The sequence below is a fragment of the Pteropus medius genome, unplaced genomic scaffold (assembly GCF_902729225.1).
Source record: "Pteropus medius unplaced genomic scaffold, Ma_sr-lr_union100, whole genome shotgun sequence".
NCBI lineage: Eukaryota > Metazoa > Chordata > Mammalia > Chiroptera > Pteropodidae > Pteropus > Pteropus medius.
Window position 1 is genome coordinate 4,168,138 of NW_024343733.1, and position 14,261 is coordinate 4,182,398.

Below are 14,261 nucleotides of genomic sequence, written 5' to 3' on the forward strand. Positions count from 1 at the left end.
CTTACCGAAGCAGCTCAAAATAAATAAAGCAAAAGTGAATGGAACTGCAGGCAGAAATGGGCAAATCCACAATTATAGTAGGAGGTATGGACATTCCCTTCTGTGTAATCAATTAAACAACCTGAGAGAAAATCAGCAAGGATATAATCTAAATAATGTCAACCAACTGTATTGAATTGACATTTATACAACACTTTACTCATCGACAGCAGAGTACACATTCTTTTCAGATGCACATGTTAACATCCACCAAAAGAGAACATATTCTGGGTCATAAGGTGAACTTTAAACATTTTAAGAGAATTGAAACCATATAAAATATGTTCATTGACCATAATTGAATTAAAGTAGACATCAATAACAAAAAGATAACAGAAAATATCCACAATACTTGCAAATTAAATACGCTTCTAAAGAATACATGCATTGAAGGGAAAGCCTCAAAAGAAATTAGAAAATATTGTGAACTAAAGAGAAATGAAAATATAAAATATCAAAATTTATGGGATGGAGTTAAAATAGTCCTTCAAGAGAAATTTATGGCAATAAATATTTATATTAGAAAAAAAAGAACAGTCTCAAATCAACAATCTAGGCATCCACTTCAAGAAAATAGAAAAGGAATGATAAATAAACCTAGAACAAGCAGAAGGAAATAATAAGAACAAAAATCAATAAAATTGATTCTACTTTAAAAATCAATAAAATTTTTCTACTTAAAAAAATAGAAAAAATAAAGCCAAAAACTAGTTATTTTAAAAGATTAATAAAATTAGTAAATCTCTAGCCAGACTGACAAACAGTAAGAGTTAAAAACTCACCTTACCAAAATCAGGAATGAAAGAGAGAACATCACTATAGACCCCACAGACACAAAAAGGATAATAATAGAATACCACCAGCAACTCTATACATGTAAATTCAACAACTTAGATAAAATGTACCAATTCCTTGAAAGCCAGGAACTATCGAAATTCACCCAGGAATAAATTCATTTAATTTTTAGTTAAAAATCTCCTGAATAAAAAAGAAAATCTCTAGGTTCAGATAGTTTCACTGGTGAATTACACCAGCATTTAAAGATGAAAGAACACCAATTCTACACAATCTCTTCCAGAAGAAAGAAGTGGAGGAAACAACTCATTTTATGAGGCCACTATCACTTTGATACTGAAACTAAACAAAGACGATATAGAAAAGGAAACCACAGACCAAGAACCCTCATGAACAGAGACACCAAAATCTTCAACCAAATAGTAATCAAATCCAGCAACATGTTAAAAGAATACAGCAACAAATTAAAGGGATAATATTGCTTTTTGGGTTTATCACAAAGCACGGTCTCTCCAAGGAAAAAAATACAAAAAGTGGCATCTAAACTTGATCTGCCTTCTAACTAATGAATACAAAGCCCTTGTATGTCCTCTTGATGAATCTTTTTTATACCTATTTGCCTCATTGCTGGAGTCCAGGCCACCCGACTCTGCCCAAACACCATCCCAGTGCCCTTGTAGATGGGCACACATAGAACATTCACGTCTTCTGACTGACGTGATACTCTGGGTACAGGAGGTGCACAGGCAAGGGGAAATTCACCATTGACAACAACCCCAGATTCCAGAATTCTGTAAGAATAAAACTCACACAAGAGAGAGCAGGGAGAGGGTGGCTGCAAGTTTGGGTCAGAGACTTGTCAGGAGTCTGTGGGCATGGCTACCTCTTGTCTCTATGTGGAAGGTTCCGGATCTAGATGCGGACTCCTCTTGAGACTACTCCGTCAGCCGAGAGGAAGGACTGGCCTCGTTCTCATCTCCAGAGGGCAGAGCCAAAGGATAGAAGTCGTCAAGGAACAGATCCAGCTCGAGAGAAGGATCATTCTAACCACTATAACTCATCCAAATCAAAAGACTGCCTTGCGAAAGGACTTGAATAGACATTTCCCCAGAGAAGATACACGAATGTCCAATAAGCACACGAAGCAATGCTTAACATAACTATTCACTAAGGAAATAAGAGTCAAAGCCACGGGATGGCTATAACAAAATAATAATAATAATAATAATAATAATAATAATAATAATAATGTAAAATAGCAAGTGTTGGCCAGGATGTGGAGAAAGTGGAAGCCTGGTACATGGCTGGGAGAAACGTAAAAATGGCACAGCTGTTGTGGAAAACAGCATGGCGGTTCCTCAAAAATTAAAAATGGAACTACCATATGACCCAGCAATTCCACTCCTAGGTATATATGCCAAAGAAATAAAAGCCGGGACTTAAACAAATAATTGTGCATTAGTGTTCATAGCAGCATTATTCACAAAGGCAAAACAACCCAAGTGTCCATCAAGAGATGATTGAAAAAATAAAATGTGGTCTATTCATACAATGGAATATTACTCTGTCATGAAAAGGAAGGGAGGGCTAATGCATTCTACAACATGGATGAATATCAGAAACATTATGCTAAGTGAAATAAGCCAGACACGAAAAGACAAGTATTACATGATTCCATTTATGTGAGATACCTCGAATAGTCAAATTCATAGACACAGAAAATAGAATAGAGGTCACCAGCAGCTGAGGGAGGGGGAATGGGGAGTTATTATTTAACGGGTACAGAATTTCCGTTGTGGGTGATGAAAAAGTTCTGGAGATAGATAAGGGTAATGGTTGCGTGACATTTTGAATGTACTCGATGCCCCTGAATTTTACATTTAAAAATGGTTACGAAGGGTAAATTTTATATTATTTATATCTTACCACAACAACAACAAAAAAGGATTAAAAAAAAAAAAGGCTGCCTCGTGAGGTAGTGCTCACCCCAAATCACCAGGCCAAAGCTGGACACTGGACAAGAGGCAGACCTAGGTAATCTCTCCTCCCACCTTTTCAAGCACTTGGATGTCTCAGCTTCTGACTCTTCTCCACATAAAACTTAAGACAAGTTCAGGAGTTATAAGTCCCAACCCCATAACTGGTAGTCAGGCGCCACACGACGACTTATCAGTCACTGGCAGATGGCACATATGGAGGTGGTCCCATCAGAGGATAATGGAGCTGAGAAATTCCTATGACCTAGTGACATCATAGCCACGGCAATGGTGTAAAGCAAGACACTACTCAGGTGCTTGTGGCGATGCTCGTGCAAATGAGCCTACAGCACTGCCCGTCACATAAAAGTATACAGCACGTACGATGAGGTACAGGATATATACTCGATAACGGTAATAAACGACTATGTTACTGGTTTACGTATTTACTACACTATGCTTTTTTACTGTTATTTTAGAGCAATTTTTCTACTTATTAAAAAAAAAAAACATTTGCCGCGAAACAGTATGCCGTGTTACACCGGCAGCAGCCTCATACATCTGGTGCTTACTGCATCTCTTGACTGTATTATTTTCTCTTGGGCTTTATTTAATTTCGTGTTGTTTTATACACGTAGTGTAGCCTAAGTGGACAGTGTGTAGAAAGCCTACAGTCGTAGACGGTCATGTCCTAGGCCTTCACGTTCACTCCCCAACTCACTCACCGACTCACCCAGAGCAACTTCCAGTCCCGCGAGCTCCATTCATACTAAGTGCCCTATGCAGGTGCACCGACCCTATTTCCCCAGTACTTTTTCTATGTTCATATATGTTTAGATACACAAATACCATTGTGTTGTAATTGCCTACAATATTCAGTACGGCAACATGCTGTCCAAGCTTGCAGCCCAGGAGCAGTAGGCTACTCCATACCCTTTCCCTGGGTGTGTAGCAGGCTGTAGCATCTAGGTTCATGTGAGTGTACTCTGCGATGTTCACACAATGACGAAACTGCCTACACCGCCTTTCTCAGACTGTATCCCCCTCGTTAGGTGGCACATGACTGTACTTTGTTATCCAACTTAGAGCTGTGATGAGCACATGGTTTAAAGACTAAAGCCTGCCAGGCACTGATGGAAAGTGAGTCATCTGTGGGCGAATTCAAAGATTCAAGACTTGATATCAGAATCTTGTTCACTTATGTCACCTGCAGCCCAGCAGGTGTGCCATTATCCCACAGAAGGCTTCTTTGGGTTTCTTCTTCTCACTCCTGGCTATGTTAGTCCCCGGTCTCTTGAACACTGGGGATTCAGTTAATGGTCATTGAATAAATGAATGATACACTCGAGGATGGCACCTCTCGGAATGGCTAAAACATGCTAACCACACAGGGCTGAAATGCCGGAACAGGGGGGATGATGATGGAAAATACTAAAGGAAACCATCGTTAAGCATTTGCCATGTGCCCAGAACTCTGCTCACTTCTTTAATGCATGGTTCCATTTAAACAGCATAACAACTGGGGGTAAAATGATCCAGTTTTACAAGCCAGGAAACTGAGGCTCAGAAAGGAGAATTCATTTATCCGAGGTTACTGAAGTAAGACCGAGCCCTCCTAACTATTTGGCTATACTGTTTCAAGCACCCACTCAAAACTTCCAGGGGCTCAAAATTACTTTTTCCGAGTCTCCATCTCACTTTTCTACCGGTCTAGAGAAGTTGTAGGCATCTGTCTTTGGGATGCATCCACTGCTTTAATCCATGGCTGCCTAGTAACTCCAGGGGGCCCAGCCTTTCCATCTTTATCAAAACGAGATTTCTGTTACAGCGAAACAGAGAAATCGCCTTAATGCTCAAAAGTGGCACTGTCTGATTGAAATATACAGTGAGCCATCTATGTAGTTTAAGACTTTCTAGTGGCCTCAGGAAAAAAAAAAAGTAATAAGATACAAGTAAAATTTATTTTAACATAGTTTATTTAGCCCAATCGTCCAAAATAGCATGATTTCAACATGTCAATATAAAAAAATAATATTCAGATAGTTTCTATTCTTTTCCTCATACTAAGAGTTCGGGAGCTGGTGTGTATGTTACACTAACAGCACATTTCAAATGGTCAATGGCCAATGTGGCAAGTGGCCAGCACACTGGACCGCTCAGATCTAAAATGTCTGCTTTTCCTTTTCTCATCCTTCCTTGTCTCTGTGGATGCCCTACCTTGTCTCCATCAGTCCTGTATTTCTATGCAATAGCTGTCATCTGTCACAGTCACCAATGAAAGCATGTGAGCAACAGAGTACTCCACCATTACCATTCTCCTTAATCCTACAGCCATCGCCTCTAATCACATCACCGCTATCGTCTGGGGTCCCCCTTCGCCCTCCCTTTGCTCTCCCCTTCCTTTCTTCTCTTCCAGGCCATTACACCTTCGGAGAATCCACAGTAGAGCAGTAAACCTCTTCCTGTATCCGTGGCTGCCTTAATTTGCAGTTTGGGTCAAATCGGCGACTCTAAACCTCAATAAACTCACTTGTAAAACAGGAACCACCGCAGCTGTGGCCAGTACCCACTGGAAAGACATTCCGAGGGCCACAGAAACTCTGCTGGGGAAAAAAAAATCATTCTACGCTTTGACTTTCTCATCTCATTCGAGTCCCTCTTCCCTTGCCATCCCTCATCTTCTCCATCCTCCGTCTCAATGCCATGAGTCTCTCGCCTCCCTCAGCTGAACACCTCCTCGTTCCCCAGCCCCAGGGCAGCACACTGCGGGCAAGGAGGAAGGCCAGATCTCAACAGCTGGGGCACGGTGGTGGGGAGCCCAGAAAATGACTCCCTGGAGGAGGAAGATTCTCCAGTTTTGTGCCAATTGTTGGAAGAAGAGTAACAAGTTCTCTAGTAGAACCCACTAAAAAACCCACAGGGTCAGTAAACCCTTCAGAAATAACTTTGCCACCATACTCGAAATTGTGAGACCGCCTCCCACCCGTATTTTTATGAGAACAAGGCAGAAGGAAGGGACTAGGTCTTCACAGACTGGCCAATTTGTTTAAAAAAATAAAATAAAATAAAATAAGTACTCCTGTTGCTGAAGGTTCCCAGGTCCTTCCAACTAGAAACAGGAGAGATGAGATGCTAACCTGACATAACTGCCTCTTTAATGCTGAGCTCTTGGTCATCAAAACACGGGCAACCAAAAAAAAAAAAGAAAAAAAAAGAAAAGAAAAGAAAGCATAAACCTATGCTGAGGATACTGGAGAATGGGCCCTTTCCCATACTGCCGGTGAAGGCCAATCTGGCAAAACCTATTAAAAGTCCTGAAACTGTGCATATCTATGGATCTAGCAATTCCACTTCTAGGAATTAAAGGCAAGGATTACCACTAGGATGCTTACTACAGCGCTATTTATAATAACGGAAAATTATAAACAAACATCTGATGATAGAATTTTAGTTAAATAGATTCGGTACATCCATGTAACATCATGCAGCTATTAAAAATATTTCGTAATATGAAAAGATGTTCCTTCCTCGGAGCTCCAGGCTCACAGACCCAGTTGTCTACCTGACAAATATAACATGTCGAACAGGACTTGACTGTCAATCTCAACCTATTCCACCCCCGGTCTTCACATTTCGAACAATGGCACCACCATTCATTCACTCAGTTCTTAGGCCAAACACCTAAGAATAATCCTCAATTCTTTCTTTTCCTTCACCCTGCCCCCACATCCGACTCATGAGCACCTCCCACGCACCTGACCTTCTGAATCCAGCCAGTCGCCCCATGCCTGCGACAATCACACTGGCCCAAAGAACAGTCATTCCTGGCTCTGACTTCCACACTACCCTCCCAAGTTGTCTGCCTGCTTCCAGCCTTACCCGCCTCCCCGACAGTCTCTTTCCTGCAGCAATCACGAGGATCTTTTAAAAACATAAATAAGTCCCCGCCTCCATGTTCACGGTGAGAACACAACCTGAGGACCGTAGGCAAGGCCTCTAGGACCTGCTTCTGTCTCCCACTGTGTCCCTCATCACTTCCCCACCTACTCACTCCACTCCAACCACAGTGGTCCCCTTGCTGTTCTAACAACATACCAAGCACATTCCCACCCAAGTCATTTGTACCCGCTGATCCCGCTGCCTGGTACCGTCCCCAGATAGTTCATGGTTTGCTCCCTCAAGTCAGCAAAACCTCCTCAAGGGGGGCCTTGCTGATGATCCCATGCCTTTCTCTCTTTCCCTTGTTCTTGGTTTTACTCTCTTATGTCCTGACTCACACCTGCTGGAATCCATACCCTTGGATAGCAACTTCCACAGCGATTGGGCTCATTCATGTAACCTGCTTTGGTCAATGGGACATGAGCAAAGGTTCAGGAAGAGGCTAAAGAGAGGCTGCGGACTGGCACTTGCCATGCTTAAACACTGCCGCTGCCACCATGTAAGAAATCTGGATTGTCCTGTTGGAGAAGCATGTGAAAGGGAACTGAGGTGGCCCAGCCGACCACCAGCCATGTGAAGAAGGCCACCTTGGAACCATCCAGCCCCAGCGAAGTCACCAGATGACCACGATCACATGAGTGACCCAGGCAAAATTGGCAGAACTGGCCAGCTGGGTGCAGCCCAAATTGCAGACTCATGAGCAAATAAATGAGAGTTGTTTTTAAACTACCACATTTTGGGGTTAGCTAGCTGTGTCAACAGATAACTGTTACAGTAGCTTATCACTGGCTGCGGGAGAGACTCCTAGCTATTCGGCAAATTGTTTTCTCTTCTTCCTGGGCTCACCTGCCCAGTCTTCCTCGCAGTGACTAACTTCTAGCCAGCAGAATGCGAGCGGAGCTACTAAGGGCATGAGGCTTGTAAAGGGCTTTGCCTTCTCCACATTTTCTCCCCTTTCTGGATGAAAACAGCTGCAGAATGGAAGGGACCTGCAGTATGAGAGAATGGCTCACCCAATAATACTCACCTTAAATGGTTTCGTAAGCAAGAAAAAGACCTCTACTATATTAGAGTCGTTACACAGGTAGGGATGTGTTATAGCCTTTCCTAGTTAATACACTGGCATTCTCTGTCCACCTGTTTATTGTCTATCTGCCCCCACCCCACCCTGACATTCACACGTGAATGCAAGCACTACAAGACCAGGGGCCACACCTGCCTTGTTCACCACTGTGTTTCCGGTACTCACTAAAACTAGTGAGTACCCAGTGAGTGATCGCTAAAATTTACACCTGTTGTAAATTAAACACGGCCACAACTTTGATGTTGTGTGACCTCCAAATCTTAAGACACCTTGCTGCAGCTTTTGCTCTTGTCCACTTGAGAACACTAGAGATGTAAGAAACCCAGGCTATCCCACTGGAGGGGCCACATGGAGAGCGAAGCTCAGCTGTCTCGGTCACCAGCCCACCTACCAGCTGAATGTGGTCACAGGAGGGCGTGCAGGCAAGACCAGCAGAACTACCACCCAGCCAGCCCCAACGCACAGAAGCATAGAAAATAACAAGGTGCTGTCTGAAGTCCAATTTTCTCAAACATAATTAAGTCTAGGGATGGTTTGTTACGCCACAGTCAATAACGGAGACGGAACATATGAAGGGCAAATAATTGATATGTGCATGGCTACAGTGCCCTTGCTGTGTAAGGAGATTCTGTACTTACCTCCCCGCCCCCGACCCTACCCTTCATATTTCCCTCCCCGTCTAATTTAAATAAAATAGGGTCCAGCTCTGAACAACCTGCTCTTGGCTGGCACCCACCAGTCCTAGAGTCACTTGTTCACCTTTCAAAGGATCTCTGTGTCTCCAGGGTCTTTCCTGTCCTATCCACCCTATAGACCAGGGATCTGCAAGCTATTGCCGATGGGCCAAGTCTGACCACCACTTGTTTTTGTAAAGCCCTAAACCTAAGAAATTTTAAATGTCAAAAAAAAAAAAATCAATAAAAAAATAATATTTTGTAACATGTGAAAATTATATCATTTTGAATTCCAGGGTCCATAAATAAAGTTTTATTGGAAAATGTTTGTTTATGTATTTGTCCATGGCTGCCGCATGCTGCGAAAGCAGAGCTCAACGCTCGTGATGGAAACCATATGGCCCACAAAGCCAGACCATTTACTATCTGTACTTTTACGGAAAAAATTTGGTGGCCCCTGCTGCAGGCTGCCGTCACACTAACCCTTAAACATCTTTTTTTAAACTGTACTCACTCCCAAACCTTCAAAGACTTCTAACTCCTCCCTCAAACGTAAGAAACTTTGGTGATCTGACTCCTCAGTCCTAAGTCAGATCCCAGGCATTAGCAACCTAAATTCATTTCTTATGCCATTATATCAGGTACTCTCCATTCTGAGCCAACTGGTCCCTGAGGTGCCCACGAAGGCATGAAAATGCCTTCATCTGGTTTGCTGTTCTTGTCCAGCGAGCCACCTGCTGCAACCTAAACCCTCTTCTCTCCACTCAGAGTCCCCAGGTCCCCAACCAGGACCACTTACTTCCCTAACTGCTCTGCCATGTTTCCCCAGGTGTATTCTATGGAACATCAATCCCCAGGGATATCCTTGGGAAAAGGAAACATTGTGGACTCTACCCTCTCTTGGAGTCACCATATACGAATATGGTATATTAAAGGCTCTGAGAAGTCCTGCAGTAAAGATGCCTGTTTCCCTTTGCTTAACTCAGCTATTCCAAACATATTAAGGACGGAATTCATTCTGTCCACAGAACACTTGTTGACCACCAGCATCCGATACAGTGCCTGGATTTCAGCATTTGTTGAAAGAATGGAAAATACTAACATTCCACAGAAATAGGGATCCACAGAACGTTCTTCGGAAACGCTGCTCGAGTTCTTTCTTCTCTCCCCCTGATCCGAGCTGTTTCCTTCCATGCCATCTATTCCACACCATGTGATGCTAATCACCGACATCGTAGCTATCATTTATTTAGCACCTGCAGGCACTCTGCTAGAGTCAGCACTAGACCCTTGAAAACGTCGTCTTTTTTCATCCTCACGACCACCTCTGAGGTGGGTCATGTTATTCTACCATTGCCCTTTTGCCAAAAGTTAAACCATGGGTCAGAAAATTTAAATCTCTAGACCAAGATAAAGTAAGTAGAAAAACCAGAATTCAAAATGACATCAGTCTAATGCCACAGCTCATGATCTTTGCTCTCCGCCAGAGTCTCTCCCTAGAACATCCTGTGGCCAGCGTGCTGGCTATCCACCCAACGGCCCTTCAAGCCCTCTTCCATGCCAGCCGCACCATGATTATGTACACAGTGGCAACAGGTCAACACGACCCACCAAACCCATCACAATAGTGCTCCCACTTGTCCACGTCCCAGCCTTGGAGCGGGACTAGCCCTTTGGCCCATTCTGGCCAAGAAGGCATAATTAAACATTACCCGTGCGGTAGGAAGGAGCAGGTGTCTTGAGAGAACCAAAGAAAGATATGAACCCGCTATACCTTCGCACTCACCCGGTTCCCCTTTTTCCTGCTTGAACCTTGGTGTGACGGCTCAAGCTTCAGGGGCCATCTTGCAACCGGGAGAATTTGCAAAGACACCAGCCCTGGGATTATCAATTTACGGAGCCGACTCAAGCAAGCCACATACCTCCAGACTTCTTGTTACATGAGAAAAAGAAACCGTTCTTTGCTTAACCACTGTGGTTGGATTTTCCATTTCATGCAGCTGAACACAATCCTAATGGACCCACTGCTTTTCCCCATATTATTTACGTTTGGACTTTATCATTAGTTTCCATATATGTTATTAGCCTTGTCTCCTTAACCACGAGGTATGCTTCTTGAAAGCTAAATACCTGTTGTATATTTTTGTTTCTACAGGGGTATATGCATGTTAGTAAATTTTGCTTATTATCAAGGTTCTCAGGGATGGTCTGTTCAATATAATACTTTAATTTTTTGGAGCAAGAATTTGTCACAAGGAAATAGCTGAGATATGACATCCATCTCCTAATAGATTAGGATTTCTCGAAATGTCAATAGGAAAACACGTATCAGAAACATCTGGACCGTTTATTAATGCAGATTCCTGGGCCGCTCTTCAATCTCAACTGAATTAGATTCTCTGGGGTCAGAGGTTCAGAATGTGCATTTTTAACAAGCTCCCCAGGTGGTTTTGATATGCAAAATTTGACAACTGTTAGGATGAAAAAATACAAAACCTTGTGGATTCAAAGCCTATGTGAGGACTTGGAGTCACCAGCCCCTCCTCAGTGTCCTCACTCTAGCCCTAGATGCCTGGGAAGCCTAAACTGGCATATTGCTCAAGACCCTGCCTTGGGCAATACGCATAAAGTGGTTGGCATGCTGAGGCATATTGGGACTAGGAAAACTAACAAACAGATGCAGTCCCAATAACTGTAACCTCCCACCATAGCAATCGATGCCTTCATCCCCCAGTTTAAAAAGAAAACCACCATGCAGAAAATCCAGGGCCCACTGTGACAATCACCATTGTCCGGGGAATTATCAGATGGGGCATGTCAAACATAAGAAAAGAAAACTAGAGAAACTTACATAATGATGCACAAACTAGCATTTGGGACTCCTGGCTCGGAGGAACAGAAAAGATCACAGGTGGCTCTTTGGGCTATTTATTTACCACATGCAGTTCTGAACAGAATCTCATCGTGAGCACTGCTCAGCCAGACAGCAGGCTGGGTCTGGGCATCCCACACTTTTTTTATCCAGCAGCAGTGTCTCAGCCTAGCCAGTTCTCCCAAAGCTCCGAGAGAGAAAATACCTGTGCCCCCCAACGGAATTTCCACTCCTCTGATACTCCTCAACATTCATCTTATTTCATCTCCAAAGATCACTTTCCCAGATGACAGGTGCACAGGGACATGTATTCTAGGGGAGCAAACGGCATATTCAACACACACTAACTCCACTTTCAAACCGAGGACCTTCCTGCCTGCTGATACCCAGCCAAATCTAAAACCATGGAGGAAGAAGCAAATGACTTGAAGAGTGAATCAGAGAGAGAGAGGTGCTCATCTAGGCCAGAGCCGGGGCAGGAGGGCTAAGACTCAGTAAGAACTGCCCAGCGCAGGCCTTGAAAACTCACCGGCTGGAAACAGAGAACCTGCCAGCACCGCACATGCCCACTCCGCCACAGGAATATTCTCTTTCCTTTGCTGCCACCCCAGTGCCATCACCCTCGACAACTGCCAGCTAATGGGAGTTCCCAAATTTAATCGAGCCATGTGTCCGCTGGGCCCGTTTGAGGGACGGGAGTGAGTGGAACCCCTCAGATGTTTGAAACGACGCAGATGCCCGATGATTGTGAGGACACACCAGGCATATTCCACGGCTCTTTGAAACCTTCCTCCTTTGACAAAACGGCCTCTGGAACGAATTAATTTCTGCCATCTTCTTTCTGAGTAACTTTGCATCCACCCCGCCCCCCCCACAAAACTGCTTCAAACTCCCCCTCAAGTTCTGTTGGAGAGAATGTTACAACACGCCAAAGATAACTCCTCCTCCGACCCCATTCCTTCCCCTCCTCCTTTTTCTCTCCTCCTGCTCCTGAAGCGTACAGACAGCATCGCATCACCTGGTTTGCTGTCCCACCAGAGATTCAAGAGTATTTTCCCACACCACTTGTGTGCGCTGATCCAGGCATATGTTCTTAAACCTTTTTTCCACGTTTTAGGCCTGCAACAGCTCCCTGCATCAAAATGATGTGATTGGAAAGGGGTAAGTCAGTGAGGATTTTTTTAATGCATCTTGCCTCCTGACATGCATATCACTGAACACACACACACACACACACACACACACAACACACAAAATCCAAGGAGCAAAGAGCTGGCAAGGAGGCCGAGAGAAGAGGTCTATATTAATAGGCAACCCCATCCTGCTAGCAAAAACCACCTTTTGACCACCTGCAGAATGCGCAAGATCACGTGGGTTCTCTGCAGCGCCTTAATGTCTTACCCAGCACACAAGCCCCCGTGGCATATAAACAAATCCACAAGCGGAAAAGAGCGAGAACTCGCTCCTCGGAGGGGGAGCGAATGATAACAGCCGCAAGAATAATAAGAAATAAAGAACAACAATTACTACTACTACTACCACCACCCAGCCAAGCGTAGACAGCAGTACAGTAAAGGGACATCCAGTGCGGGCTCTGCAAGGAGATAAATCACAGAAAGCCGCATCAAAAAGGTTCTCCGGTACCCCTCTGTCTCACAATTTCCTACCACCAATCCCCACAGACCACAAAGAAAAGGGGATGGTGAGAAAGGGGAGGGCAGCAAGGGCCTGGCGTCCCCCCAATCCCCACTCCTCCGCCACCCCTGCAAGCCAACACTCTGCACTCCAGGGTCCGGATTTCTTTCTGTGTGAGGTCGTTGGAGGTGGCACATTTGGTCCTAAGCCCTTCCAGGTTGGAGATACTCAGGTCTATCATGTTTTGGACCAACTCACACTGCTGTAAGGCTTTTTGCAAACTCAGAGGCTGCTGCTCCTCGCTTTTCGTCATGTTTTCCTCATCCATCGCTTGCTCTGCAAGCCCCCTTCCCCTCCTCCTCCTCCTCCCAGAGAGAAAAAAGGGGGGTGGGGGGTAGAGGTAGTCTACCCCTACATGCCTCCCAACCACTGCGACTTCTCAACAATGTCTCATGAAGAAGAAACCCAACATCTCACACAGGGTTGAGGGGGGTGGGGTGGGAGGAGGGGACGAGAGCCAAAATTTATTATTTTATTTTGGGGTATCAAGCCGACTCCATTAGAATGTCTCCTCTCTCTGAGTCTCTGGTCCCTGAAAAGGAGAGATGCTGTTTCTCAGAAGCAAACCAGGTGATGTGATGCTGTCTGTACACTTAGGGAGGAGGAGGAAAAATAGGAGCGGGGGGAGGCAAGAGGGGGAGAGGCGGAGAAGAAGGAAAATAGCGCTCACTCTTTACACACCGGCTCCGTGAAGGGCAAAATTATATATTTTTGGCTGGCTGGCTTTTATGTCAAAAAAAATCTGGTTTGCCCCTCTCCCAGTTGCAGTGACACGGCATTGTCCACCGTTTGGGGTGCTTTAGCGCGTTCTCAAGATGCTGTCTGCATTGCTCCCGCGGCTGCGGCGGCGACTGCGGCTGGCTACGGTCTCCTCGCGCTGCTGCTGCTGCTGCTGCTGCCGCCGCCGGGCTCCGGGGGTGACGGCTGCTGCATTCGCTCCTGCCTCGCTCCACACCGACATCTTGCCTGTCAATCAAAGGGCGGGGGGAGCGAGGGAGCGCCGGCGAGGGATGGAGAGCGAGCGAGGGACCTGCAGGGGAGCGGGTTGGTGGAGAGGCGCCGTGCGCGCATCCGCCCCAGCCGGCCCCGGCCCCGGCGCGCCAGGGACCCGCCGGAGGAGGCGGAGGAGGCGCGCGCAGGCTCGCGCACCTGGCCCGGGAAGGGACCGCTCCCGGCGTGGGCAGTGG

The 14,261-nt window shown here is 45.2% G+C and overlaps 1 protein-coding gene across 1 annotated transcript in view; it reads right to left on the reverse strand.

Annotated features, from left to right (window-relative positions):
- KSR2 (kinase suppressor of ras 2) overlaps positions 1-13,520 on the reverse strand; it is a 332,915-nt gene extending 319,395 nt beyond the window's left edge. Inside the window, exon 1 of the mRNA XM_039868258.1 lies at positions 13,157-13,520. Coding sequence (XP_039724192.1) covers positions 13,157-13,342 — 186 coding nt within the window. The 5' untranslated portion in view covers positions 13,343-13,520. The remainder of the gene's footprint in view (positions 1-13,156) is intronic.
- Between the last annotated feature and the right edge of the window lie 741 nt (positions 13,521-14,261).